The sequence below is a fragment of the Paramormyrops kingsleyae genome, chromosome 8 (genome assembly GCF_048594095.1).
Source record: "Paramormyrops kingsleyae isolate MSU_618 chromosome 8, PKINGS_0.4, whole genome shotgun sequence".
In the NCBI taxonomy this organism is placed as follows: Eukaryota; Metazoa; Chordata; class Actinopteri; order Osteoglossiformes; family Mormyridae; genus Paramormyrops; species Paramormyrops kingsleyae.
The window spans coordinates 28,274,545-28,302,530 of record NC_132804.1 but is presented as its reverse complement, the minus strand read 5'-3'; the positions used below and the strand labels follow the sequence as shown (position 1 = coordinate 28,302,530).

General features: G+C 44.2%; 2 protein-coding genes across 3 annotated transcripts; both read right to left on the bottom strand.

The window, feature by feature from the left end:
• Nucleotides 1-390: 390 nt before the first annotated feature.
• Nucleotides 391-14,848, bottom strand: LOC111860021 (cAMP-dependent protein kinase type II-alpha regulatory subunit-like). Of its 2 annotated transcripts, XM_023843265.2 has the most exons (11): nucleotides 14,721-14,796; nucleotides 13,235-14,399; nucleotides 8,732-8,767; nucleotides 7,975-8,111; nucleotides 5,544-5,650; nucleotides 5,133-5,286; nucleotides 2,375-2,476; nucleotides 2,211-2,285; nucleotides 2,050-2,115; nucleotides 1,811-1,949; nucleotides 391-1,689 (listed from the first exon to the last, which is right to left on the bottom strand). In XM_023843265.2, the coding sequence occupies exons 2-11, from the start codon at nucleotides 13,476-13,478 to the stop codon at nucleotides 1,565-1,567; spliced, it is 1,185 nt and encodes a 394-aa protein (XP_023699033.1). In that variant the 5' UTR covers nucleotides 13,479-14,399; nucleotides 14,721-14,796; the 3' UTR covers nucleotides 391-1,564. The 2 variants fall into 2 exon arrangements, with proteins under 2 accessions (XP_023699033.1, XP_023699032.1); XM_023843264.2 differs by having other exon boundaries at nucleotides 13,235-14,848.
• Nucleotides 14,849-19,349: 4,501 nt separating this feature from the next.
• Nucleotides 19,350-27,021, bottom strand: slc25a20 (solute carrier family 25 member 20). The gene is made up of 10 exons (XM_072715598.1): nucleotides 26,913-27,021; nucleotides 26,688-26,797; nucleotides 25,722-25,814; nucleotides 24,755-24,882; nucleotides 23,349-23,439; nucleotides 23,016-23,133; nucleotides 22,845-22,917; nucleotides 22,243-22,352; nucleotides 21,081-21,205; nucleotides 19,350-20,712 (listed from the first exon to the last, which is right to left on the bottom strand). The coding sequence occupies exons 2-10, from the start codon at nucleotides 26,790-26,792 to the stop codon at nucleotides 20,650-20,652; spliced, it is 906 nt and encodes a 301-aa protein (XP_072571699.1). The 5' UTR covers nucleotides 26,793-26,797; nucleotides 26,913-27,021; the 3' UTR covers nucleotides 19,350-20,649.
• Between the last annotated feature and the right edge of the window lie 965 nt (nucleotides 27,022-27,986).

Here is a 27,986-nt window from a genome sequence, read left to right as displayed (position 1 = left end):
CATTGGAACGGGTGAAGAGCTGGCCACTCACTGCTTTCCACCAAATGAACTGCAGGCCCCTATGTGAGCCAGTTAGCGTGCACTGGGCACCTCAAATGATACCTGACACAGAGCAGCAATTGCACTGAAGTGCTAAAGACTTAATAAAAAAAAATATATATTATATTCATATTTTGATGACTGTTGGGATATAAATGTATTGAATCATTACAACCACTAGTAAACACAAGAGACGGTTATATCATGACGAGTCTCCAGAGTGATGTCAGAGTCAGAAACTTCAATTAAGTGAAAAACTGCAACGCCCATTTTTATACATTACCCATCAAACTACCCACATTACCCACAAAGCCCTCAAATACCCACAAAACAATACACTAACTGTGGATCTTAACAAAATGCTGGCTTTATTTTCTTCCAAAGAGCAGACTTGCACTAAGACCAAGGAGAAATAAGCTCCACACTTTGTTTTGAAATGTTTTTCTAAGTCATTCAAAATAAACATAGAATAGTATCAACAAATACATCAACCAACAGGTGCGAAGTTCGCAAATATCAGTTACAGGCAGAGGGGGAAAGTTCAGCTCCAGAAAGTACAAATCCAGCCCAAGATTTTGTTTTGATCAACCAGCTCTTTACTCTGTGAATGTGAGTCTTTATGCTCAATTGGTTGGTTGAAACAAAATCTCAGTCTGGATTTTTACTTTCTGAACCGGAACTTTCCACCTCTGGTTACAGGACACAAGAAACCCAAGTGCTGCAGGACAAACAAGAAGAACTCATCTGCCGAAAGCAAACACTTTATCTTCTTGTGAATAAGACCATATCAAAGCTTGTTCTTCAAGATAAAACAGATGTAAAACATTCAGCTTCATTAAAGTTTAAAAATAACATTTGCATGTGTCCTTGTGGAGAGTTGCAGTTATATTGGTGTCAGAGAAATTCATGCAAGTTTTGTCGGATTAAAAAAAAATCTAACAATTTAACATTGTCTACAAAATAGGCAAGAGTAGGTCCAAAAATAGTCAAAAACACAACATTGGTCAAGGGTGGCACGATGCCGCAGGGGTCCTGTTATCAGCATCATGGTCTGAATGGTGACCTTGCAATGGCACTTCTTTCAAGACAGGTACAAAATACAGAGCGTGGACATTTCAGAGGAAATCCCTGATAGGAAAGTTCTGTGTCTCTCCCAGTGTTGAATCTGTCACACCCACACAACACACACATCAATACTGCAGCGTACTGGCTGAACACACACACGCGCACACACACACACCCTTTGGCAGACTCGAAGGGCTACAATGTCAGTTCACAGGATCTATATACTCCGATATTCCCACAGAACGTACTAAGCTACAGATTCATCCACGCTTTTAATGCTTCTGAGTGATAGTGATAGCATACATCAGGGAGTTTGTGTGAATGTGTGTATCTCCATGTCTCACTACATACATGGGACTGAACGCGTGTATGTACGCAGGAGCATGTATGTACGAAGAAGGCCTGCATATCCGCGTGCAAGTGCATGAGCAAACGCGGCGTGTCGACAAATCACAGATGTTCAGTCCCGCAGGTCCGCGCTGGAGCCAAACAGCGCCACCAGCTGCTCCTCGTAGGTGGCAATGTTCCTCTGCATGATCTCCTTGCAGGAGCCCAGAAGACGCTCAAATGCCTGCACATCTACGACTGAGAACGAGGGAGAGAGAAAGGAGGACAGGGCTGAGAGGGACAAAACAGACAAGGAAGAGGGATAAAAGCAGAAGTTTCTCTCTCTCATGCACATGAACAGGGGGGCTGAGGATCTTACTCAAACACTTGACCCCCCCCACAGCGTAGACAGAGGCAGCCCGGGGCTTGTTGGCGACCAGGGCCAGCTCGCCGAAATACTGCCCCCTGTGACAGCGTGCGATCTCCACCTCTGCGTTGTCCTGCTGGTCTGCCTTAGTCTAGATGCAACGGCAATTTCAGGAAAGATCCACTCATGAAGATGCTCAATCTGACAGGCCAGAAGATGAATTGGGATGTGGGGGGGGGGGGCAAACTCACTTTACTCTTCATCATGATCTTCACCTCCCCCGACTCCACGATGTAGAAACAGTCGGCTTTCTCACCCTGAGAAGAGGAGGCCCGCCAGCAGACATTAACTCATATGCAAGGAAGGCCTGCAGACACATGCAGGGAAGCCCGCGTAGCCAACGCCACCCTACCTGCGTGATTATCCGCTCCCCGTCCTGGAACGCCTTTCCCCCTAAAACATCGACAAGCTTCATCCGCTCCGACGCCTGAGGTAGAGAGTTTGGGGTAGATTCAGTCGAAGGAAAATCAGTATGTCTTTAAATGTGAGTAAACGCAGAGCCAAACAGGAACACACGTCCAAAGATGTGAGCAGGGAGACGGACTCGATGAAGGTCTCGTACATCCTCCTCTTTTTCGCATTGTTCTTCACTATCAATCTGCGGAACGTGGCCCGGTCCTGAAACACACAGACACTTGTGGGCATTCTGACCGTCACACATCTGAAAGTGTTGGACTTGTATGGGTAACACTTTACTTGAAGGGGCAAAAATAATACAGTATTACACTATCACTTATGTATTAACATTTTAAACATTGCGAACTGTTCAATCATCCATGGAGTTGTTCATGATTATTTCAAGCATGCTTTACTGAAGCCCCTGTTAGACACAGCTAACCTTAATCCACTTGTTCTTACACTCTATAGGCTAATCTCCCAGCTGCCATTTTCTTCCAAGACTTTTGAGTTATTTATGATCAGTCGCTGGCATATTTAAATGCCAATGATATTTACGAAACGTATTAAAACATTTTATAACCTAGAAACAGGCCTGTTGAAGGTTCTTAATGATTTATTATTGATTGTTCATTTTGGTGATTCTGTTATCTGGTCCTTATGGACCTAACAGCAGCCTTTGGTACCGTCAACCCTGGAATTTTGTTGGACTGTCTTGAACATGTTTATATTTAATGGTACTGCCCTGGATTGGTGTATATCACATTGGAGTGACAGGAGGTTTTCTGTTAACTTCAAAAAGGACAAGGTCAAGAGCCTCTTAGGCTTGGGCTTCCTTAAAGGTCAACTCCTGGTCCTGTTTTATTTGTGCTATATATGCTCCCTGTTGCAATGATTTTTAAAAAACCAATGTATTTCTTTACACTCTTATGCTAATGACACATAGCTTTATCTTCCTCTGTATAATAGATTGGTGAAGTCACTACTAGAATGCCTAGATGTTCTGGAAGGCTTTTTAGACATGAATCAAGACAAAACAGAAGTTATTCTTTTTAGTTCTGGAACAGCTACATATTTAGTTCCTCTTTGTTTTGCTTCCCTAGCTGATTTATACCAGTCGCAGGCAAGAAACCTTGATATTTTTGACAACAATCTGAATTTTGACAAATTAATTTGGTGTGCTTTTTCCACATAAAAACACTAAGATTAAACGGTTTGAATCTAACTATGATTAAATCATGGATTTAATCATAGTTAATCATTTCTTAAACTCGGATTAATGCAAATCTTTACACCCGAGGGTGGGTAAATCTTTATTGCCTTGTTTGCAGCTTGTACAGAATGTCACCGCTAGACATTCATGTCGAAAGAAAAAAAAAAAAGGGAACATATTATGCCTATTTTAGCATCTTTACACTGGCTGCCGGAGAAGTTTAGGGTAGGGCTGCACCATTCTGCGGAAAAAAATGTGATTTTTTATTTTTTTTTGCTTAGAACGGAGTTCATGATTCTTTGTAATGATTTTTTTTCTCTCAAATTTAAATGTTTATTGAACTCATTAATCTGCAAGAGGAAACACAACTTAACGTGATTTTGCCAAACATACCATTCATCCAGGACCGGATCATATCAATTTCTGACAGCAGAAACAAAAGGCTCAATTGGCCATTCAATTAGGGTAACCAAAACAGGCAATCCAGTATCAAACGTGCCAGTGGGTTCTTTTTTGGCACTTTGGGGTGGGACTTTGTTAATTGGTTATGCAAACAGCCAGTCTCAAACACAATAAAACTGCCGTTTTAAAAAACAGTTGTGAACAATGACAAACACGGTAAAAAAATGTAATTAAAATAATGGATGTGTGGACAAAGGAAGTAATCCAAGGTCAGGATTAAAATCTGTTGACCATGCATTGGCTGTTACTGCACCCCATCTATGGAATGCCTTACTGTTGAAAATCACACTGCGCTATTTTGGTGTAGCTTGATTGAGGATTGGAACAATTGGGATACTTTAGTATTTTATGGGATTTTCTTAGTTAATTCAATGTCTGTTATTTGATCATTTATTTTATTTGTTATCTGCTAACTGGAGTTTTATTATTGCTGCTCAGCATTTTTGTTAAACCTGTCGCGTTTATTTTAAATATGCTATAGCAATAAACCTGACTTTGACGACATCTGCTACACACGGCATCCAGGGTGCGACCAGCTACTTTAGTTCTGGGCAATGTGATTCATGGCACCCCTGCCCCACTCCACCCACTCAGCGAACCAATGCCTGCTCGGCGAAATGAATAAATGATCATTTAAATTACAATTTAATTGATAGCAGCAACCAGTAAAATTGTAAGTCACCTGTCAAACTCAGAGGGTAGGCTCTAAAACAAAACCTAACATCTGATTGATAACCGCATTTATATCTTACTTTGCAATGTAACCAATCAGAATTCGTTCGACTAGGTGAGATTGATCTGTTGTGACAGTTTGCAATTTAAGCAATTAGAGGTTTTGTTTAGAGACCTCCCACTGAGTTTGATGGGTAACTAATAATTTGTACTGGTTATAACTGAATTTTAATTATTGCTCGTATCATTTACATTGCAATTTAAAAATAATTTTAATGACATTCATTTACTGAATATTGTCATTAAAAACTTTCCATATGGTTTGGTCCAAAATCACACTAATAATAATAATAATCTGATACATAAGCACGAACCAGCACACCAAATAAACAGTACAAACAGACGTTGTTCACTGAGTTACCAATAGATGGCGCTGTGGTTGCACTTTTTACAACGACCTAGTTAAAAAAACCCACAAAACAACATGTTAGAGGTTAGCGAAGTGAGAGCCTGCTAGCGTGACAGCCTCACCAGCCCCCATAGGGCTCCCTCAGTGGTGGCGATGATGGTGGCGGCGCGCGGAGTATTGTACATTAGGGCCAGCTCCCCAAAACTGCCCTTGTTGTCGTACTTTCCCACACAACAGCCGACGCCATCCTTTCGTACGACGATATCGTACACCCCCCTGCAGGAGAGAGAATAACAGGGAACAAGCCTGCAGCTGAAGGTTCGACACCACAACGCATTGGGTGTTTTATATGGAAAACAAGCTGCTAGAAGTAAAAACAAAAAAAGGAAATAAAAAGAAACACAAACAGTAGCCTCTCATTACAAATTAATAAAACAAATATAAAAACTCTAGTTTAGTCAATGCAGTGACTTGCTCTCACATGCACGCAAATGCGCACGTGCACACACACACACACACACACACACGCTCACCTCTCTATGACATAGAAGTTGTCTCCATCATCACCCTGGTTGATTATGTGCTCCTTGGTCTGGACCCGGACTTCAAACATGGCATCCAGCACTTCTGCAAACTGTTCCTGTCACAGGTCAAGAGATGTAAGAGGGAGTCGTCATTACAGGCAAAAAAAAAGCAAAAGGAACTCCACACCAAGGACGATGCTAGACACTGTGTAACTATCTCAGACACAAAGCCATTACAAAAAAGCTTGGACACATAGAGAAGGCAAATCAGTAAAAACAAAAATGCAAAGATGCATTCTCATAAGTCCCAATGTGTGGCAGTGCCACAACTGCAGGCCTACCCACTGCCAGCCATCACACACACACACACACACACAGAAGCTGTCAGGATCAGGTCAATTACAGTCATGTGCAGAGCTGTCCCTCTCTAACAGAGCTCCTGAGTTATTTCTCTGGCATGAACCGCAAGCAGAAGAGGGGTCGGCATGTGGAAGGAGCTTTATGTGCACATATGACCAAGGGGGGAGGGGGTCACCTCCAAGAAAGGGGATTCCCAAGTTGCTTCAGAAAAATGTCTAAAAGAATAGATATGAAAAAGCAGGCAAATACAGGCAAGGGGGTCTTATGGTGTTTTGGATAAAACCTATAGCAAAGCTATCATGAATAAAAACATCTTCCCGGATGGATTCATTTTTGTTCAAACATGGATTTTATCAATGGTCAAAGTCAACAGTAACACTGTTCAGGAATCTCAGAAATGCCTGGGTGATCTTCTCTTTACACAAGAGCCTGAAGGTTTAACAGTAAAAGCTTTGCTATAAAAGGAAATGTTTAACAGCTCCGAATGAATGAACTTCGGAACGAATAAGAGAGAGAAGCAACAGGTTTAGCATAATCACACTGCACAGGAAAAAAACAGAATCGTAGGAAATGCAAATGCCATGGGTCTGGCTGAGCATTTCTGAACCGTATTTCAGCCTTTCCATATAAACAGGCAGCAGAAGTGTTATTAATAATAAATAATAATAAAATCAGGAAGACCTTTTGAGATCTCTTTTACAAAAGGACCTACTGTAGCATGACAACAGAAACAAAAACAAACACAGACAACAGAAGCATACAATAAAACAAAAATAAATATTAAAACAATTAAAGCAGCACATTAAAAACAATTACATGAACAACATATCGGTTAACATATCGTATCGGGCCGATATTTGTTCACTTTCTCAGTATCAGTATCGATCTGAAGTCTCAATCTTAGCTGATATTGCTGGCCGAGATTTAAACTTTATCAATATTCAAAGCTAGCAGCAGCAGAGCAAAAGACAACTGCTAAAATAATGGAGATGATCGCATTGGACAATTAGCCATCTTCCATAGTGGAGGATGAGGAATTCTGGCAGTTCATTCACCACTTAGAAGTACGGGTCCCACTTTCAAGCTGAAGAAATAAGGGGATGCTGTGATCCTAGGTCCACAATGATAGTTGGCTATTGATATCAGCGATGTTATCAGTTCAAAATACCCATATCGATATACTAACTCAACCATGCATTTGCAAGGGGCCCCAGAGTTTTCACTACACTAAATTTGATATAAATGCGTTCCTTATTTAGGAAATGCTTAAGTAGCATGTCCTGCTAAAGCCGCTAGCCAGCCACAATCTTCTAACTCTACTCACTAGCTATTTATTTCTTTGGTGAAACATCTGAGGGTGGTTTTTGAATGACTTGACTTTTTGACTGGGGCCACAGAAATAACAAATCAACCCCTGTGTGAATGTGCATCTAACACAGGCGCAAACTGTCTGACTTCAACTTCTATGCTCCTGTTGTTCCTTACTATAAATCAGGAGAGCTCAACTAAGAGCAGTGTTAATAAATTTTGTTCAAGACAACCACATCATAATAAATCATAGAGTTATTATACAATTAATCATCAGCACTGCTAATACAGCAGCCATCCATCCATCTTCCAACTGCTAATTCAGCCCACGGTTCCAGTGCTCTATAGGTTTACAACTTGTATCTCTCTACATATCTCTCTCTAAATGTTTACTGATTAGTGACTACAACCAATCCTCATTTAGCGAATGAATTCCTTTTCAATGACCAGGGTGCTAAGCAAAATGGTTGCCAAGGGAAACACAAGGTCACCTAGGCATGACCGTGCTTATGACTTTACTCCGGCATTCCAGTTTCTTTTATCCTTCATGAAGTGCACATTTGTAACAATATTTTAGACATTCTACCTCAAAGATCTCACTACGACATGTGATAAATGCACGCATTGTTCGGAAAGTGATTACCGTCATATTTGCGAATGATCCCAAACTACGGTAGTCGCTAAAGATGGAGCGATTGTAGAGACGCTGTGAACAAACCGGCAGCTAGTCAGCTGTTTAAAGGGACAGGACCCCAAGATGTTCTGCACATACCGTGTCGAGGGTTTTGAATAGAAGGATGTCCCTGCAGGCCTCCTGCAGTCGAGAGCGCTGCTCATCCGTTTTGGGGTGGACGACACGGGTCTCTGCGTCCTCCTCTTCTTCATCAGGGTTAAAGGCTTCGGCACACACTGGGGACATGCAGACACAAACTTTGACCTCCCAAATGTCAGCTAGCGCCCCTAGTGATCATTCCACCACATGAGAAGTATCAGTCTAAATTGGGGTGGGCAATCTTATCCACAAAGGGTATGCAGGTTTTTGGGATAGCCTTTAGGTCAGCTGCTCAAACCCAAGTGTGAGGACTCTTCAACCAATCAGTAATCTAATTCAGGAGTTGCAGTTAAAACCTGCATACACACCGGCCCTTTCTGGATAAGACTGCTCTCCCCTAATCTAGATGGTTCTCCTGTGTGGTTCCTTGGTGGTGGAACCAGCTACTCATCCACATTCCGTTAACATGTTCCACTCAGCCTTCAAAAAATGCCACAAGAGCCATCTTGACTAACTCAGCCTATCACTGACCTGCTCTCTGTCTTCACTGGCTATTCCATGGTTACGATCTCTTGGCAACCCCATATGGTCTTTTCTTCTATTTCGCACTTATCTAGCAGAAACCAGGTCCTCCCGGTGTCTTGATTTGAATGGTTCTTCTATAAGCTTCTTACAATATTTTGTAATGCATAGCTCTTGCACTAATGCTAACTTGTGATGCGAGGAGGAGACAATATTCAGACAACATGGTACCTACCTGATACCCTGCGGCTGAATCGACTAGGAGGCGGCGCTAGAGATACAGAGAAAGAGAGTGATATTATTCACTACTTGCGAAACAGCCTTAAGCGAGGTACATTCCCCTCCAGGGTCCCAAAACTGTAAACATCTTATTCATTAACTGCACAGTTTTGCTGCTTTCATGACATTAACATAAAATGTAGTTGTGACAAAGTATTCCAGGAAGCCGCCTGGAATAGGGGTCATATAATATTCAGTCCTGAGTTCTCTCAACCCACACAAATAATGTTATACATAAGTCAAGGCGGGAAATCCATTTAAAACAGAAACACTCCCTTTTCTAACCCAAACCTGTATGAATCCGCTTGCTGTTGTATTTTTTGGTTCTAGTTCCTTATTTTTTAATATTAAGGCTTTAAACTCCACTGTGTGTGTATTCCCAGGCCTGAGACTTGGTCAATGTGCGTAGGCGTGTCGCAGTGTGTCTGAGTGTGTATCAGCATACAGGGGTGGTGTGTGAATCAGGCCAGCGAGCATGACAGGCCGCACGCGCACGTGTCACTACCATACCCAGAGTCGTCACGTCGACAGTAAACCTAGAGTACCACCAGAGTGGCGGCCGTAACGCAAATGAACTCCTCTTCCAAAAATGAATCATCACCCTGTCAAGTTCCCTCACCGTGACATTAAGCTCCCACGCCGCAGTGTTAATTTCCCACACCTCACTGTTGAGACTCTCAAAAGCACTTAAAATGCACTGAAATGGATCTCTGGCGTTGTTCTCTTTTATGTGTGTAACTTGTCACTCAGGGGATTCGGCCCTTGGTTTTCCACTGGCTACGTTTCATTGCAAGTCATTTTACATTTTCTTTATTTAGCAGACAGTTTTATCCAAAGTGAAGTATATTTTTGAGAAAACAGGGTCAGACGAGGCCTTGCTCAGGGGTCCAATGTCGAAATCACTCTGCCAACCCTGGGATTTGAACAGACGACCTTCCGATCATGGGCACCAAGCCCTAATCCGTCCAGCCACACATTGCTTCCCAGAGTTTTGATCCAGAAAGACAAATCTTATACACAGCTGGCATTTCACCATGCGGCAAACACAGGCCAGATGAGGCACTCCTGATGTCAAAAAACACAGAACTGGAGCTAAAAATGAACGGTTGGAATTTTGTGGCAGGGCTGACAGATAGAACTCTCCAAAACTCAGGCCATAAGTGCGTTTCAAAGAGGCACCGTGCCAAAATGTATTTTCTCAAGAGTTCAATGACAGTTCCCCTTCTGGGCTTTGAATACGCAGCAGTTTAGGCAGGGGGAAAGCAAAAAAACACTGCTTGTCTGGTTATTTTTGCATTTAATAAAAGGCTCCATTTTCACATCTTATTTAATTGGTATTTGGCTGCCTAATAGGATTCCAGCGTGGATTAGCTTTTCCATGATGGCGAGGATTCATGGGAAATAGAGGATTAGAGAAAAAAATACTATAGGAACCTTCAATTCTAATATAATAGAAATGTAAAAAGCTTGACAGAACTGCAATATATAAATGTTGTTTTGAGATGAATACCTCAATTGGGAATAGTACTGGCATCAGTTATAGAAGAGATTACAAATAGCTTTTAGGTTTAATGTCCCAGTCAGGTAAAGCGAAAGATTTAGCTCTTTGTTTCATGTTCCCTCAGTAAAATTCCCTTTGGCTATGTAGGATGTTATCCGGGGACAAACAGAACAAAATTCAGCACGGTTCCTGCGAGGAATTCCCCCTCAGACGTGCATTAGGAGTGCCATGTGAAGTGGATCGGGTTGCCAGGCGACAAAACATGGAGAGAAACCTCTTTCTGTGTATCCATAACAACACCTCCTTTAACGACTGCTCAGAAAACACAGACCCCCAACCAGGCCTGACCCCTTAAAAGGCAGTGGCTGACCATAATTGCAAAACAAATCTAATGAAAAGAAAATAAAAATCAGGCTAAAACATTGTTTGACACGATTCATTGTCACCATTCGGAAAGGTGCGCATTTTGGAGGATGCGTCCAACATTATCACGGGTAAGGAGTCTGTTATCATGCTGTTACCGCCGGTTAAGGGCAACAGCAAGCCGTCATAATTAGTGTCATGGGTGTCAACCTGAGTTTCACTGGGAAAAATGTCTTCAAAATGTTACTGTGCAAAAGCAGAGGACGTCTGTAAACGACACGGGCGTTGTGACAACAGAACCTGATAAACAAACAGATTGTAACAAATACCTTCTTTTAAGAACATAAATCAGCTGTGAATGCAGGAAAGTGGAGAGCAGCTTGTGGTTATGGGAAAGAATTTGATTATTGACAGAGGCATCGAAAAAGGGCTCTTAGAGCGGTAATTAGGTCAGTATTTCCCCTTTTACTTCCTGGCCATGTTAACGGTTGCCACACAATATAAATGAAGCCAGCAATATCCCTGATCACATTATTCTTGTCCATGAGATGAGTGCATGGCCATACTCAAGGGCTTGGGAGAATATGCCTGGTCAATATGTGATTGGACAATGTAAAATGGACGTGGCTAACAGCTATCAGACAGGGCAATTAGGAGAGACCACGGAGAGGTGTTATCATTGGCCAAGAGCAGCCGTGCCCCCCCCCCCCCCCCCCCCCCGAGGTTGTATACAATAGAGAACCACTAACAGCCGAGCAGACAATTATGAAACTGCAGTGTAAAGAAATATTCTTGATTACATTAATTTAATCAAGAATATTTTCAGCAACCAAATTACTACAATGAGCAGTTTTTTACCAACATATTTGTCTGTGGTACATCATTAATTTTTTATCAATCCATCCATCTTCTCACTGGTTACCCTTGGGTTGGGGGATCAATTATATAGTCATTATGGCACTGAACATTATTCACTTAGGCTATAGTTATAACCTGTTACAGTCGAGGAATCACTCTTACACTCAATGTTTTAGATGTATAGAGTAAATAAAATTAAAATTAATAAAAAAAAAAACATGGGCAGAAATGCAGAAGTAAGAGAATTAAGCAGGCTAGCCTCATTGTGAAAGCCACGTTTCCTATCAGGGCAGAGATAAGAGCCATTTTATCCACGGAGGGGTTTATGAGCTTAGCATTGCAGCCAAGTCAAGGGACTCAGTATGAAGGCTCCACTGCAGAGCCTATCCACTCCAGGCAGCACAGGCCTTGCAAAGGACTCTTATCCCCAAATATGTGTTTATGCCCCTGACCTAAGATGCGTCAGATCAGGAAGTGACTATAAGGAATGGCACGTGTGTGACTAAACGCGCGAGTGAAAACGTGTGTGTAGATACTGCGTGTGGTCACAGATTTAGCAGTGCTGCCTATCTGGGAATCGAGTGCCGAGGGGCATAAGTAGCCTAAAGCTAGCCTGACAGGGAGCATGAGATCTGCTAATAAAACTACTGCGATCTCGCACGCAAAGTATGAAGTATGTCGAAGGTCCCATCACTTATGGGGATGCCTAGAGGAATTACTAGCACGAATACTTGAATTCAACAACAGATGGAAACCAACATGAAAATGAACACTTATCGCCACTGGTTCAGGTCCCACACACGCAAAGGGAAAAAAATAATGCACGATGCTGGTGAGTCATTAGAGCAGCAAGCATAACATTAACTATGGTGCATAAAAATGATGGGAGCCGTTCCTGTCGGGTGCCACACTGCTTCTAATTGGAGTTTTTGCTTCAAAGAAGACTTTCATATCGATACGTCCCTGCAGCGCTGTCATGCACGGTCCCCTTTTTCTCCAGGGGGATTTTGTCACCATTTCAAACGACCCCCATCTGCCCAAAATTTGGTGGAAGAAAATAAATCGTCAGGTGTATCGAAACGCCAGTGGAGCCATTTGCAGTAAGAAGCTTTGCTTGAAAAAAAACACGAGTTTCTCGAACAAGCAACCTTCTCATCACAGGTCCAGGCAGCCTAGCGCCTACTGCCGCGATCGTATGGTAATTGACCCCCGCCATGCAAAGGCGGAAGGCGGATTAAGCTGTGTATGAAACCGAAAACGCTCACGGCCGTGCATGTGCCGGCTGCTTTTCTTATGCAATGTTTTCTGGTGGATTACAAAGCATAGACAACGAGTCTGTTAGAAAAGACACCAGTAAAAACAATTGAATAAATAAGAGAAATAATATTACAAACAGGGTAAGACGATCTTAGTCTGTAATTTAGTATGTTAACATTTTCAAACAGCAAATAATTACGAAAGAGTCAGACACACCGTAAAGGAGGGTAAATCATGCGTACAAGTATTTGCTCTTATTAAAACTAGCCATCTAACAATTTTCCCAGTGAACCGGCATGATGACAGCAGTGTACATATACAAGCAACTAGATGCATGCAAGCATTTATAACATTTTAGTGTAATGCAACTTTAAATCTTGAGGTAATTTGCCATCTTGGAGATTAAAAGATCAGATGCTGGGATTTTAATTAAAGGCCTTCATGTATAGGCAGCAAAGTGACAAAGCTGGAAAAACTCACGTTCAAAGTCCGAGTCCTCATCGTCATCATCATCCTCATCTCCATTTGGCTCAGGCTGCACGAGCTCTCCGTCGAAGATGATCCCCTTGCCCCCAGACCCGGCTCCATCCTGGCTCCGGCTTTCCCGCAGACGGGTGAAGTACTGTACGGCAAACTCCACCAAATCGGACGGTCTCCGGCGGAGGACCTCCAGAGTGTAGCCCTGCAGCAGCTCGGTCAAGCCGGCTGGTATTTCGATACTCATGGCCAACGCGTCTGTCGATGTATTTCTTGTTCTCACCTATTAGAAGCACCGAGCAGAGTTTTTTAAAAACGAAAAAAAAGGGAAGAAAATCGACCTCTTTTCAATCCATGTAATTTAACCAATACAGGCACCTAGTAGCTTCACTATATAGCTGTACTAAGATGTAGATTAAGTATAGTGTGTTGAACCGGATCGCTCTCTCGTATCACTTTTTACTCTGAACTTCTGCACTGTCAAACACTGCCGGTTACCGGATACAGCCAGCCCTCCACAACCGCTACTCTGTATCATCCACTAGCTTTTACTTTCCCTTCCGAAAAGCATCATCACCATACCAGCACCCCCAGCTGACTGCGCACCGTGCAAAATCCAATCCCAAAAGCCACCTTGTCTTTTCAAATGCATTCACTGTATGCCAAGCTAACCAACAGGATAGTAAGGTGAGTTGGATTGCATGCAGACGGCTATCTAGGCCAACACCCTTCTGATGGCAGAGCAATCAAACAGCACGACGGAGTGCATAATAACTTCATTATAGGAACCAGCAAGTCAGCGAACTACCGGCGCGTTTCGTTCAAAGCACACATTTTTTCTTTTACTTTTATCTGCAAAAGTGGTTTACTTTTTTTAAGTTTGGTATTTTAGAAGCGTCCGCGGCTGTCTATTTTCACAGTTTCGCTCTGCTGGTGCTTCCTGCTGAATGTTTTTTTCTTTCCTTTTTGGGTTGGGGCTTCCTCACTCCTTATCTTTTTCCCAGTCCATGCCACAAGGCCTCCGTTTAACTGTGGCGTTTCCAAGAGCCAGCGCCAGCTGCCGACCGCAGATCGCATCCGAGTCGGAGCCCTGGGAGCGAGGGGATGGGGTTAACAGTCGCTTCCTTGGTTGTGACAGCAGACGCTCGTCGGGGCGAAAGAGTTGCAGCTGGAAATAAAAATGAAAGGGTTGTTGATCGCTGCAAAGCGCAGAATGCAATGCCTGTGAGGAATCTGCTAACGGCAAGAGTAAACCGCGCTGCACTGAGTCCAGTACCCAGCTATAACGCAGCTCTAGTGTATATTTCTTCAGTTCCTGTGAACGAGAGGTTATCTAAACACGAAATAAACCCATTTCAGGAAAAAAAAAATCTAGTTCAGAACGTTAAGTTCTCGATGTGTTTTGGGGTTAACATTTGATAAATTGGCTTTGATATATAATTATTAGTGTATTAAAGATCGCCAGGGTTGCCGATATTCCGCAATTTACTCTGTGCCTGTGAGTCACTCGTGCAACAGGGCTGCCAGCAATCCGAGTAGAGTCCCCGTATTGGTAAACTTATTTTATGGAGTGAATATAATACCACACGGACTTTATACTGCCTGATTTACTTCCACGATTTGCTTTAAAACGCGTGTATTTTAAGTATTAATTTAATTATAAGGCCAAATTTTGGTGTTCATTGTAATACATTTTCAATTAAATAATAAATACCCACTATGGCAGCCCTTTTTTTAGAGGCGTGGTCACAGGAACAGCGCTGCAGGGCTGCCATGGAAACCACGGCCTAGCCAATGAGGACTGACCACTCGTGAGCTTGCAGTTTTAAAAGCATTAGCGGTCAGGCTGGTGGGGTCTTTCTGTAAGTGGATAAATTGCAGTCTTACAAGATTTTAACGCAGACTGTGGCAATTTACAGTAAATAGATTTACATATGTTAAAAAACAGGCTAACTACACTGATCATTTGCACTACACGTAGCCCCTCTCTCCATTTCAATTAAGTTAAAATGAACAATTTTAAATTCTGGGTCTCAAATATTTTTGAACAATAAGTTAACGATTTTTAAACGTTTGTTTGCCTTTAGATAAAATGCAAATATGTCTTTATATGCGCGGCATAAAAATCAGTAACATCTAGTAGTAGTACAGTGGTACCTCGGTTCTCGAACTTAATCCGTTCCGGACTCCGGATCGAATCCTAAAAAGTTCGAGTTCTGATCGAATTTTTCCCATAAGAAATAATGGAAAACCAATTAATTGGTTCCCGGCCCCCCAAATTACACCTAAATAAGTTTTTTTTAGCATTTAAACACAAAATGAGCAGGATAAAACAAGAAGAGAATTTTTTTTCTTAATGGCAACATTACCCCTGTCCTGCCCTAATCTCCTTCCGTGTGCCACGCCCCCTCGTTAACCTCGTGTGAGATCCCCATGTGATCAGCTGTTTCTGGTTGTTGTCATTAGTCCTCTGTATTTCGTCCCCGTTTCAGTTTGTTTCCCCAGTCCGGTCATTGGGTGCGTTCTACTTGCTTACAGCGCTGGCTAAAAGCAACGCATTCTGATCCTGACGCAATGCATTACGGTAAGATGCATTGCGACCTCTCACCCGGCTGCACAAACTGGAACCGCCTCCGTGACGACACACCTTTGGCCTGAAGAGTTATTGGCTGAAGAGTTTAGTTACACGCATGACGTTTGTATCCCAGGCAGTTCCGATGCGTAATCTGCTATTTCTCCCGAATATCACATAAAGCAGTGAGAACTGGTTTTCAGTTTTACTTGGTAAAATAAAGTTTAAATAAATGACATAAATGCTGTAATAGTACACGTAAGTTAGTGGTTTATTTATTGCTAGTTACTGTAATGTTGCGCTGCTTTATTTGGTTAATCGTCCAGTCTGTGAAGAAGGCATTCAAGTAAGAATTGCATTGTAGTATGACTCATTTCCTGGCGCGTACAATTTATATTAGGTCAGCGTTCACGGTTCGACTTCTGATATTCAGATCGAGTTCTAGGTCAAACTGGTTTGTTCGACTTTCAAGAAATTCGAGTTCCAGTGAGTTCGAGAACCGAGGTACCACTGTATTTGATACTTTATTGATCCCTGTGGGGAAATTCTCTTTTTTTGTCTACTCCATTTTGCTCTGAAGGTGAGATCAAGCTAGCCACAAAGGGCCGCCACATGTAGTGGCACCACGTGGTGGCATAATGGATAGGGAAGTGCACTTGTAATTGAAAGATTGCTGGTAAGAATCCCCGACCAGCAAGGCACCACTGAGGTACCCTGGTCAAGGTACCGCCCCCAAGGCGCTGAATTAGCTGCCCCCTGCTGTGTCACATATGGGTTAAATGCAGAGGACACGTTTAATTGTTGTGTGCTGTGGTGTGTCAACACTGATCACCTAATTCTAAAAATTCTAATTCAGCGTGCTGGGGGTTAAGGGCCCATATACATGGCAAGGCCAGGTTTGAACCGGCGATTTTCTGATCACAAGCACAGAGGCCTAAGTCCCTATGCCTGTGATCAGAAGATCACAAGTTCAAGCCCTGGCCTTAGCAGAACAGTCACATATGTCTGTGGGCCCTTCAATAAGGCCCTTAAGTAGGTTTTCCACCCGTCCCTTATAATATGGGATCATCACGCATTGGAAAGTAAACTGATGTGTCCCCTATTGTACAGGATGGTCCTGTATTAATGATAATGATAATGAACACTTTATTAATCCCCGTGGGGAAATTGTTTTTACGCCTCCCTCAACTTGTTCTTTGTAGAGCAAGGGATGGGTGGAAACCCTAGCCTTAACCCCCAGCTGTGACCCCAAGCTATGGAGAGCAAGATGGGGTAGGCGAAGAGAAGCATTCCAGTGTGCCTGTGCTTGTGCAAATGGATAAATAAAGCCTGTTTGTTTGTTTGTATTTTGATATTACTACTCCCCGATGCTGCATTTCAAACATGACACTCAACTATTGATTATATCTGTTAAACTGTTTGATTCTTATGGTCTGTACCTGAATACCACAAAATTGTCTTTAACTCCGAATTATATTCCCAAATAACACTCACTCTAGCTACTTACGCCACATTATCAATTTTGACTTTATTTACAGCCATAATGCTGAGGGCTTTGTCCCCTACACAAGTTTACACAACTGTGAAAATTCTAAACACGTCTGTCCTGAGGCTGAGCCAAAGTGCTGAGGCATCAGTAAAAATAGACAGAACATGACAATGGTGCAGGAGAACCAGGGTTAGATTGCCAGTGTCAGCTCTGATATGTGTTTTTAACCTGATATCCTGTTTGACAACTGGCAGGTCCAAAAATGCACAAAGAGCATAGGCGTATCTCATTGGACCATGTCCAGAAGATTGTTGGTTCAAATCCCATTAGTAATTATATCATTGTCAGGCCTTTAAGCAAGACCCATAACTCCAACTGCACTGTTAGCCTTGCAGTCTGACCCCAAGCTCTTCTCACTTGTTTGGGGTTCCGCAGGGTTCAATTTTAGGACCACTATTGTTCCTAATTTACATTAATGATATTGACGTCAATACATACAGTAAACTTGTTGTTGATGCTTCCATGTCCCACTCTCACCAATGTGGGGAAGCAATAAAAAAGGCCAATAGGATGTTACATCTCAAGGTGTGTGGAGTTTAAGACAAGGGAGGTGATGCTATGATTATATAATTCATTGGTAAGACCCACCTAGAATATTGTGTGCAGGTTTGGTCACCATACCTTAAGAAGGACATTGCTGCCTTGGAAAGGGTGCAACGTAGGGCTACGAGAATGATTCCTGGTCTTAGAGGAACGTCTTATGAGAAGAGGTTAGCTGAGCTGAATCTGTTCAGCCTCGAGCAAAGGAGACTAAGGGGGGACATGATCCAGCTATATAAGATTCTAACAGGTCTGGATGCTGTTCAGCGAAATGGCTATTTCAGTATAAGTTTAAACAGTAGAACTCATGCCCATAAGTGGAAATTAGCGGGAGAACATTTGAAAATGAATTTAAGGAAACACTTCTTTACACAGCATGTAGAGTATGGAATAGTCTTCCTACTATTGTAGCACAAGCTAAAACCTTGGGTTCCTTTAAATCGGAACTAGATAAGATTTTGACAACTCTGAGCTATTAGTAAAGTTCTCCCCAAATGAGCTTGATGGGCCGAATGGCCTCCTCTCATTTGTAAATTTCTTATGTTCTTATGATACTTTGGACAAAAGCATCTGCTAAATACATGTAAGAAGGCTTTTAGAATTTGTTCTTTTTGTTTAGTCTGACTAATGAAGTGGCTGGTATCTCAACTCGGCACAAAGAAATTACAAAGATTACCGGGGATGGGTCTGGTCCTACCTACCTGCAAATGACGCTTATTCCTTGGCTATAACTCAACGTGATGAACATGAAAGCGTAAATGGACTGTTAGAGCTTTGTCATGATCACCACTTGAGCTCCAGCCTCATGAACCTGATCAACATAAGCTTTTCGAAGATGGATGATATTATTGTCAGATGAAAATACAGCGAGACCTGGTACAACGCATATCACACCAGCAATCTAACACGATTGATACAAAACCCAAGTTCAATACAGTGCGAAATCGCATTTGTAATTGCTTTCCTCTCTGACTGAAAATCGTGCAAACTACAACATAATATGGTCTTAGTGAGAAACACTACTTACAGGCAAAAACAGCGATCCACATGAATATCCGATAGCGATATCCGATTCATGAAGAAATCATTCTTTTTGCACCTCTTCTTTTCAGTCAAAATGGTTTTCAAATCTAAAAGGATCAAACTTTTTGTACATCCACATATTGCACAGGTCAAAGTCTTAGATTCTAAAAATCTACTAATGATGACCAAAACATCGCCTCATGAACCATGTGCTATCTCTTCCGACCCCACTGTTTAAAAAAAAAAAAACAAGAAAAACAAACTTGAAGCATGCCCCAAAGTAAACCAAGAGCACCATCTGGTGGGAACAGAAAATACAGCAAATGGTTCATGAAGCGTCATTTTGGCCATTACCACTCCCAATTCATCGCAATCGGCAAGGTGATGAGTTTAGCAGTTTTGGTTGAAGCAGTTACTAGGCAATTCTCGTGAGATTATGTTTATGATATAATTTATTAATGCATTATTATTATTTAAAATATACCACCCTGGGGTGTTCCTTGCCTTGCACCTGGAGCCTGCGGAATAGGATCTGGGCCCCCTGCAACCCTTAATAGGATGTTACAGAAAATGTATGGAGGGATGGATGGATTTAAAATACATATAATTACATTATTGACCACTGGTATTACTGATTCTATTATTTAATTCATGTTGCTTGGCCTAAGTTACGTTTTGGAGTTGCATTCCCCAAATCCCGGTTTTCCAGTTGGATACGAGTATTTTGGTTCGCGATTTTAGTGAACGCGAGGTTTTGGAGGAACGCATTGGTCATGTTCTAGCAGGACTGTAAACCCCAGCACATTGGAGCTCACCTTACACCCATCACGTAAAACAATTCAGCATGTGCTATCTGTCAGTCAGTCTGTTTTCCATCCATCCATCCGTTTCAGCATTCTGGGAACCCATGCATGTGTGAAGTTGACATGGTTACAAATACAAGCCTACATAACTAAGTCAGCCAGGTAAAATGTCTTCCAGGAATACAAGGCAGTTGAACTGCTTCTCAAAAGTTTGCCCTCTCTTGCATTACTGATAGACCACTCCAAGTGATACTGGGTATTCGACCCTGATGCCTTCTGTTTCCATGTAGACGTTTGTTTCAAATCCCACAGCGCTTAAGACATAAAACATAATAGAACCTATCACATTGCTACATAGTAGCATGTTTGTTCTCATATTTATTAATGTCTCGACATGTGGTGTTGCATCTCTATGGCCAGTGGCAGCTACGTGTTAATGTGACGGGCACCTGCGGTCCCGATCTCAAGATTAAATGTATTAAATGTCAATCTTTGGAATTAATTAACAACAGAATGATAAATTATAATAATTACCCTTTGTGTGAATTTCAGCAAAGCTGTCCCCTTAGAGACAGAACCTGACATTTAGTGACATGGACACAGAAACACACTCAGAGAAATCAGAGATGGTTTTACAGTCGTACTATAGACCGCTGCAGAACTGGGAGCTAATGGCTTGTCCCACACAAACAGAGTGCATGTGCATTGAGGAGACACATTCAGACAGTGTAAGGCACCTGTGTCCAATTCCCCCTTTGTTGTTTAAAAAAAAAAAATAGAATTAAACTTCAAGCAAACGAGAACAGGTAGCTAGACGACTCCAGCTGTCACGCCCATTCCTCCATCAGTCCTACTTAGCCTTGGTGTGACTGTGTTTTTGGGCGTGAATCGGTCCAAATCAGAGGTTGGGGGGGAAATGGGTAGGGTGGGGTCACAGGTTCGGCACGGCCCAGTTGAGGAACTTCATTGCGACTTCAAACCCAAGGAAACAGGCCTGCAGGGAGACACGATCAGGAGCCTCAGAATATGCCCTGTGTGAAAGTGAGCTGCACAGTAAGGACTGCAAATGAGAATTTTTTTTTCATGCTTGCATAAGGAGGGGGTGAGGGGATGCGGGTGAGTAACCAGAGTGTTGGCAGGAGGCCTGGGAGGGGGGGGGGGTGTGAGTAGCAGGGCTATGCTGATAACTGCACAGTGTTGCCAGCAGATGTGTAAACAGTGCTGACGTGAGTCACAGGTTATAAGCCACTGATGAATATGAGGTGCTAGCGGCCGTTTCGAGCGCTACATCATGGTGATAAAGAGGCACAGTTTGGACGGGGCGTGGTGTGTTTGTTTGCGGGGTCGATGATGGGTACGCACGGCATTGGCGGGGAAAGCCCTCAGCATGACGGCCGTGAAGCCCTTGTATAGGGAGCCCACGCCTTCTTCTCTGAGCAGCTCGCGGAGGACGTCCCGAAAGCCGTTGGGGTACTTTCCTTCAGGAGCTGGGGGGGGGGGGGGGGTGCGGGGAAGGTCAGCATTATTTACAGCAGGTTTTTCCTGGGGATACCTCAGTCTGTTTTAACTATGAGATATAACATTATGTTAATGATCATACATTTCCCAGGAAGGAGTCTTGTTTTCAGATTAAGTTTTGACTTAATCTTATTTTTGCATGTAAAACAGACTCTAGAAAAGCAAGAGCTACAGGTCCTCTGCATGCTGGATCCCAACTAGAAGACCACCTGGATGACTTTTTCAGACCTGCCTCTCTCCACACACACACACACACACACACACACACACACACACACACACACAAATTCTGTTCCCTCCAATTCAGTAACTCTGCCAGCCCGCACCCAACGGCCACGTGCTTGTCCGCGATCAGAGAACCCCCCCGTGTCCATTGCCCATCCTTTCCCGCTCCAACCTCCCCCCCCGCCGCTGAGCGCCCTGTCCCATTAACGAGGGTTCGGTGGCGGCGGCAGGAGCAGTGATGTGATGCATCCCTGGCACCTGACAGACACGGCAAGCTGCAGAATCCCTTAGCAGGTTAATTCTCTCCCGCTCGTCACAGAATAGGGCTAATTAATGGAGCCATGATCACTGCTAGCCAAAGGGAAAAGGTCCATCTTTAACTAAAGATACCAGACATGAACCAACTAGCTAATCTGCATAGTTCTGTGATAATTTATACTCGAGACCCAGCATGAGGAGATGCTTATCAGGGTCAGGACTCATCCTCTTTCCTGGGGTGGGGGGGGCACATTCTCACATTCTAGTGTTTTTTTCTGCAGTTACATGGACCTCTAAAGCGGTGTTTCTCAAACCAGTCCTTGGGGAAAAACGTGGACCATCTGGGGTTTCCCAAGGACTGGGTCGAGTAACACTGCTCTAATGGAGACCGACCAGCGACGGCATTTCCAGCAGTGCACTGTACAGGGTCTGTCACGCCCACCTTCATCATCAGCAATGAGCAGAGACACAGACCTGTTAGAGGCTGGGGGCGTGTGTGTGTGTGGGGGGGGGGGGGGCTCACCTGTCTGGAAGCGGGACTTAAGCACATCAGGTGGGATGGCCACGGCCCAGTTGAAGATGCCAGCCATGCCGCCGGCGAAGAGGATGCTCGGCACACTCAGCTCACTGGGGCTGTAGGGGGCGCCACCGAGACATACTGCATTTTAGCGCAACATTACCACAGTACCATACATCATATACATGAAACACATATATGCCTTGTATATTAAAATCCTGTACTATATATTTTCCACTATTAATTCATATACAACATATAATATTTTGTACATATATTATTCTTATATCGTATATAATTACTTAGCTGCCCCCTGTATCCCCCAACACTTCCTATGTAATATCTTTACATCCATGAAAACAAAATGCATTATTATTATTATTATTATTATTATTACTACACCATCTTCCAGCTCAGATTCAGTGTTGCATATCACTACCTGCATGCCTGCAGATCAGGACCTTATTAAGAACGAATTTCCTAAGCAGACCTGCAGTTGCTGGGGCTCCCTACACATCATCTAGTGGCCCATGAGACAGACCACTTTGTCAAAGGAGCCATTTGCTTAAAGGGCAATTTCAGCGCACGCTGGCGGACGCCACACCGACCTCCGGCCTTCTGGTGTCAAGATGTTCTTCAACCACTCATAAGTCATGAAGTACATCCCGCTGGCCGGCACATCTGAGACAGAGAGGTGGGGTCAGTCACCCTGTCGCCGGCTGCCAAACAGCAGGGAAACACCTCTGCGGCCGACAGACGGATGGACGGACGGATGGTACCCCTCATGAGAGTCAGCCCAGTGCCTTTGTAAACGCCCCGGATCCCACTCTCCCGGTACAGCTGCTTCACGCAGTCCATGGGCCCAGCATACTTAATTTCTCCCGATGAAGCCTGAATCTGTGAGAACACACACACACACACACAGATTGTGCAATGTTGAAATTCACTGGGAATGCAAAGACTTAATGTCCCAAAGGACAAAGTATTAAGTTCCAAATGGATTTAACATAAGATTGTACATTTATATACAGGCACAAGCATATGAAGCACACTGGTACACACACACACACACACACACACAGAAAGTAAGAATGGGAACAGTGATTTGCAACCTGCAAGAGACACTTGATCCTCTCCCCGGGAGCCATGATAGCAGTAGTGAAGATCCCTGACAGCATTCCTGCTGCAAAGAGCTGCGGGTACCTGGGGACAGATGGCCAGTCATGGAGGGTCTTAACGGGAGAGTCTGGAAAAGCAACTGGCATGCAATCATAAAGAGGTGAGAGGACAGGCAGCCAATGATGACGCGGGCGAGTGATAGTGCGGGCCAATGACGGCATGGACCTGTCAAGACCAGCTCAAGTAGGAGCTAAAACATGCTGCCGCAGTGAAACCAATAACCAGCTATTATACAATCAGAATGTATCCATACAAATATACCTCATGTGATACTACAGTCTATAACAATGGTAGCTGTATTTTACGGACTACATGTGACAAGCTGCACAACTAGGCAGTAGCTGTAGTCATGTTATACTAATTATTTTCTTAATGGTCATTTAAGACACAAAATGGGTTGATACTTAGGCATCAGGTAAGCGCACGCTGCTGACAAGCCGCTGACACGCCGCTGACACGCCGCTGACAAGCCGCTGACACGCGCACGCCGCTGACACGCGCACGCCGCTGACAAGCCGCTGACACGCGCACGCCGCTGACACGCCGCTGACACGCGCACGCCGCTGACATGCCACTGACACGCGCACGCCGCTGACACGCGCACGCCGCTGACAAGCCGCTGACACGCGCACGCCGCTGACACGTTGCTGACACGCGCACGCCGCTGACACGTTGCTGACACGCGCACGCCGCTGACAAGCCGCTGACAAGCCGCTGACAAGCCGCTGACAAGCCACTGACAGGCACACGCCGCTGACACGCCGCTGACACGCCGCTGACACGCCGCTGACACGCGCACACCGCTGACACGCCACTGACACGTTGCTGACAGGTGCACGCCGCTGACAAGCCGCTGACAGGCGCACGCCGCTGACACGCCGCTGACACGCGCACGCCGCTGACACGCGCACGCCGCTGACACGCGCACGCCGCTGACACGCCGCTGACACGCGCACGCCGCTGACACGCCGCTGACACGCGCACGCCGCTGACACGTTGCTGACAGGCGCACGCCGCTGACACGCCGCTGACACGCGCACGCCGCTGACACGCGCACGCCGCTGACACGTTGCTGACACGCGCACGCCGCTGACAAGCCGCTGACAAGCCGCTGACAAGCCGCTGACAAGCCGCTGACAAGCCACTGACAAGCCACTGACAAGCCACTGACAGGCACACGCCGCTGACAGGCACACGCCGCTGACAGGCACACGCCGGTGACAGGCACACGCCGCTGACACGCCGCTGACACGTTGCTGACACGCGCACGCCACTGACAAGCCACTGGCACGCCGCTGACAAGCCGCTGACAGGCGCACGCACTCCCCAGCACACTCACGTCAGCACGTCCTCAGGGTGCTTCTGCTGCAGCTTCTTGCCCAATCCGAAGCCAAAGAAGCAGATGGCAAACATGGGTGTGACTCCGATGATGGGGGCCGCCATGCCTTTGTAGAGTCCTCGCACACCCTAAAAGGAAGACGGGGCATAGGGGTGGCAGGAGCAAAAACCACAGGGGGTGGGGGGTATTTACCTCAGTGCTGCCAGTGTGGAATTATTCAATTATGTCTTATTCTATCAAATTAGCAGTTATTACCAATTATGTAGATGACAGAACGATGACGATGAAAATACTCTGTACTGTGAATCGGGATTACGATTTAGTCGAATCAAGGAAGCATCCAGTGGCCAGTGCGCTAAAGCAGGCAGCTGAATGCACACAATAATCCCCATCACTATGGGCTGCTCCCATTCCCCATCACTAGAAAAAGCTGCCCGCCCATTCCCATGGGCTTTCTGATGCTGCTGACCACTGAGTTTTGTCTGATGAGGCCGGCCAACGTTCGCCGAGCCAGGCTCTTTGAAAAACTGGACCAGTTAGCATTACATGCTAGCAGATCTGTTTGTCCAAGGCCGTAGCCATGGAGTCAACACTGGGGGGGGGGGTGTGGGGGGAGACCAAGGCTGTAACACATACTGGGGGGGGGGTGTCGCCGACCCCAGCTTGCTCTCCATAGCTTGGGGGTCATGACACAGGGTCAGCTAATGTGCAGCATCCCTGGAGCTGGGGGTTAAGGGCCTTGCTCAAGGGCCCACGGACATGTGACTGTTCTTCCGAGGCCGAGGCTCGAACCACGATCTTCTTATCATGAACAGAGGGATTTAGTCTGCTGAGCCTTGAGTTTGGCTTAGGGAGCAACTGTATCAGAAGGTCTGAGAGACTGACTGGCACGTTATGCAGAGCAGCTCAGCTGCATTAAAGCTGTACTCTATCATTCGGCACGGATTTCGGGTGTTTTCCTTCTCACCTCCCTGGCAAAGGTCTTCCTGAAGCAGTCGAAGGTGCCAGTGTACAGCAGCGGCTGGCCTGGACTGGGCTTGGGTTGAGTCTGTAGGCGCACCTGGATAGACCACATGGCTGAGCATGATACAGCCAAATCTCTGTGCATAAGGTCATGCTTCACAGAAATCCTGACATGCTAAGGCGGCACTTTTTAGAGATGTGGTTACCGCATTTGCTCAGACAGCAGTGGTAACCATCTGAATTAATCATTTAGAATATCTCTGCCGCCTACACAAGCCTGAAAAACCATAATAAATAACTAAACTGGGTAAATGCATTTGCAGGGTGGCCAACTTTGGTCAGCTGACTGGCGTCAGATTTTCAATTCGAGACAAGTCTGCACACGCAATTACATGTAAGTAACTGTTTCATCATCTTGTAAGTAGTCTGTAGGGTTTGCAAACCACCCCAACGCTTTTGATGTAGTTAATTTTAGGTTTATAATGTAATAATATAGATTTGCCGTAAGATTTCTTGCGTGACTGTGAGCCTGAAAGCCTAACTATCATGTCAGACACGTGAGAGTTAGCAAACCAACATTTGGCAGCGCACCTTCTAAACAATGTGACACCACAGGTTAAAAGGTCACATATTTCTACTGCATATTTACAGACTCTTTAGTGTGTCAAAGGTCGATTCGTGTTTCTGAACGCACTCAGTAAATTGATGCGTTAATAATGCATTACAGGATAAGGACTTTTTAGAAATGGCAAAAGAAGAATTATCGTACAAAATTCAACAAGGCATATAAAATATAATAATCTGTCATTACAGTGTCTAACACTACTACAAAATTTAAAGTTAAAGTACAAAATTTAACGAAACTATTTCAGTTAACAAAAAGCCTGCAGATCAGCCATTCACGGAAGTGCTAAACATTATTGTTTCACAAAATTACAATATTCATTATATTTTACAAATACAATTTTACCTTTATGGTATCAAGGGGGTGCCCAGCAAAGACCAGACAAACGCCTCCGAAGCCGCCAGCGAAGAAATTTTTTAATGGGCTGATCGGTTGTGGTTGTTTAGACATCGTTGCTGTTGAAAATAATTACAGTTAATTATGAAGTCGACGAATCAAGTCTACGACACGACCTGGCTGCCCCCGTAAAAGTGCTATGACAAGTCGTCTGAAAAACAGTTGAATACAAACCTATCTTTGCTGGCACCCCCCCTCAAAACCCCTGGTCACCTTTGTCCTATATATCTAGTCGGACTAAATTGAGGGTAACATCGTCGTGTGCATCTTCCTTTATTGTCCGGCTTTTACGGCATAAAAATCTTAGTTTTTTTTCAATGTTCCGCTACGTTACACTTCGAGATTTAATAATTTTTTAATATATACTGCTATTATACCGTCCTCTGCTCTCCAGAAGGGTGCACACATAAACAAGCCAGATTACAAAAATTAAAATATTTTATTTGAATTGATCATGGATTGTTATGTAGTACGTTAACTTCCTTAAACAGAGAGAATTAAAAGGGGCAGTTACATGAATTAGGATGAGCCCAACACAGCAACGTAATATTTATCAATGTAGTTTTTGAACTAGAACCTCTATGTACCTGCGAGGTACTGCACCTGATTATTGCACGGGCTTGTTGAAAGGCGCGTGAAGCTATGACACTGACCACTATACACCACTAGGTGGCACGACGACAGAGGAGAACGCTTGCTGTGAAGCTGAAGCACACGGGTATTTAGGGAAGCGACCTCGTAAGTCACTGTTTTGAAACAGTCCCCAAAACTTAACGATAACGTCTTTAGTACAGTAACAGCTTCTGGTCTACAGTTGTTTTCACTGATAGTGCCTTGTGGCAGGTATTCCTGAAAACAGCCCAGCCCTTTGTTGCTGACTATACAGGTCCCTTCATCATGCCTACATTCTGGAATGTAGTCTGTCATACCAGAGATCAGTTAGCTGTTCCACATTAAGATTGTTTGTGCGATTGTTTGTGAGTTCCTGCTATGCCTTTTAACTTGTCATGTATGAGACAATTCCATCTCCACTGAGCTAACCTTTTAAAACATTTTCAGGTTTGACTGAAATAGTTGTCTACCAAAGAAATGCCCCAAAGGGGGACCCCCCAAATAAAATTCATGTCCTCGTACAACCTGGTTCTGTCATTGTGAAATGTCATGCTGACATAATGTAATGTGTGCAATATCTGGAAATTATTTCCAAGGATCCAACAATAGCTGGTATCTAGTGTAACGCTACACTGT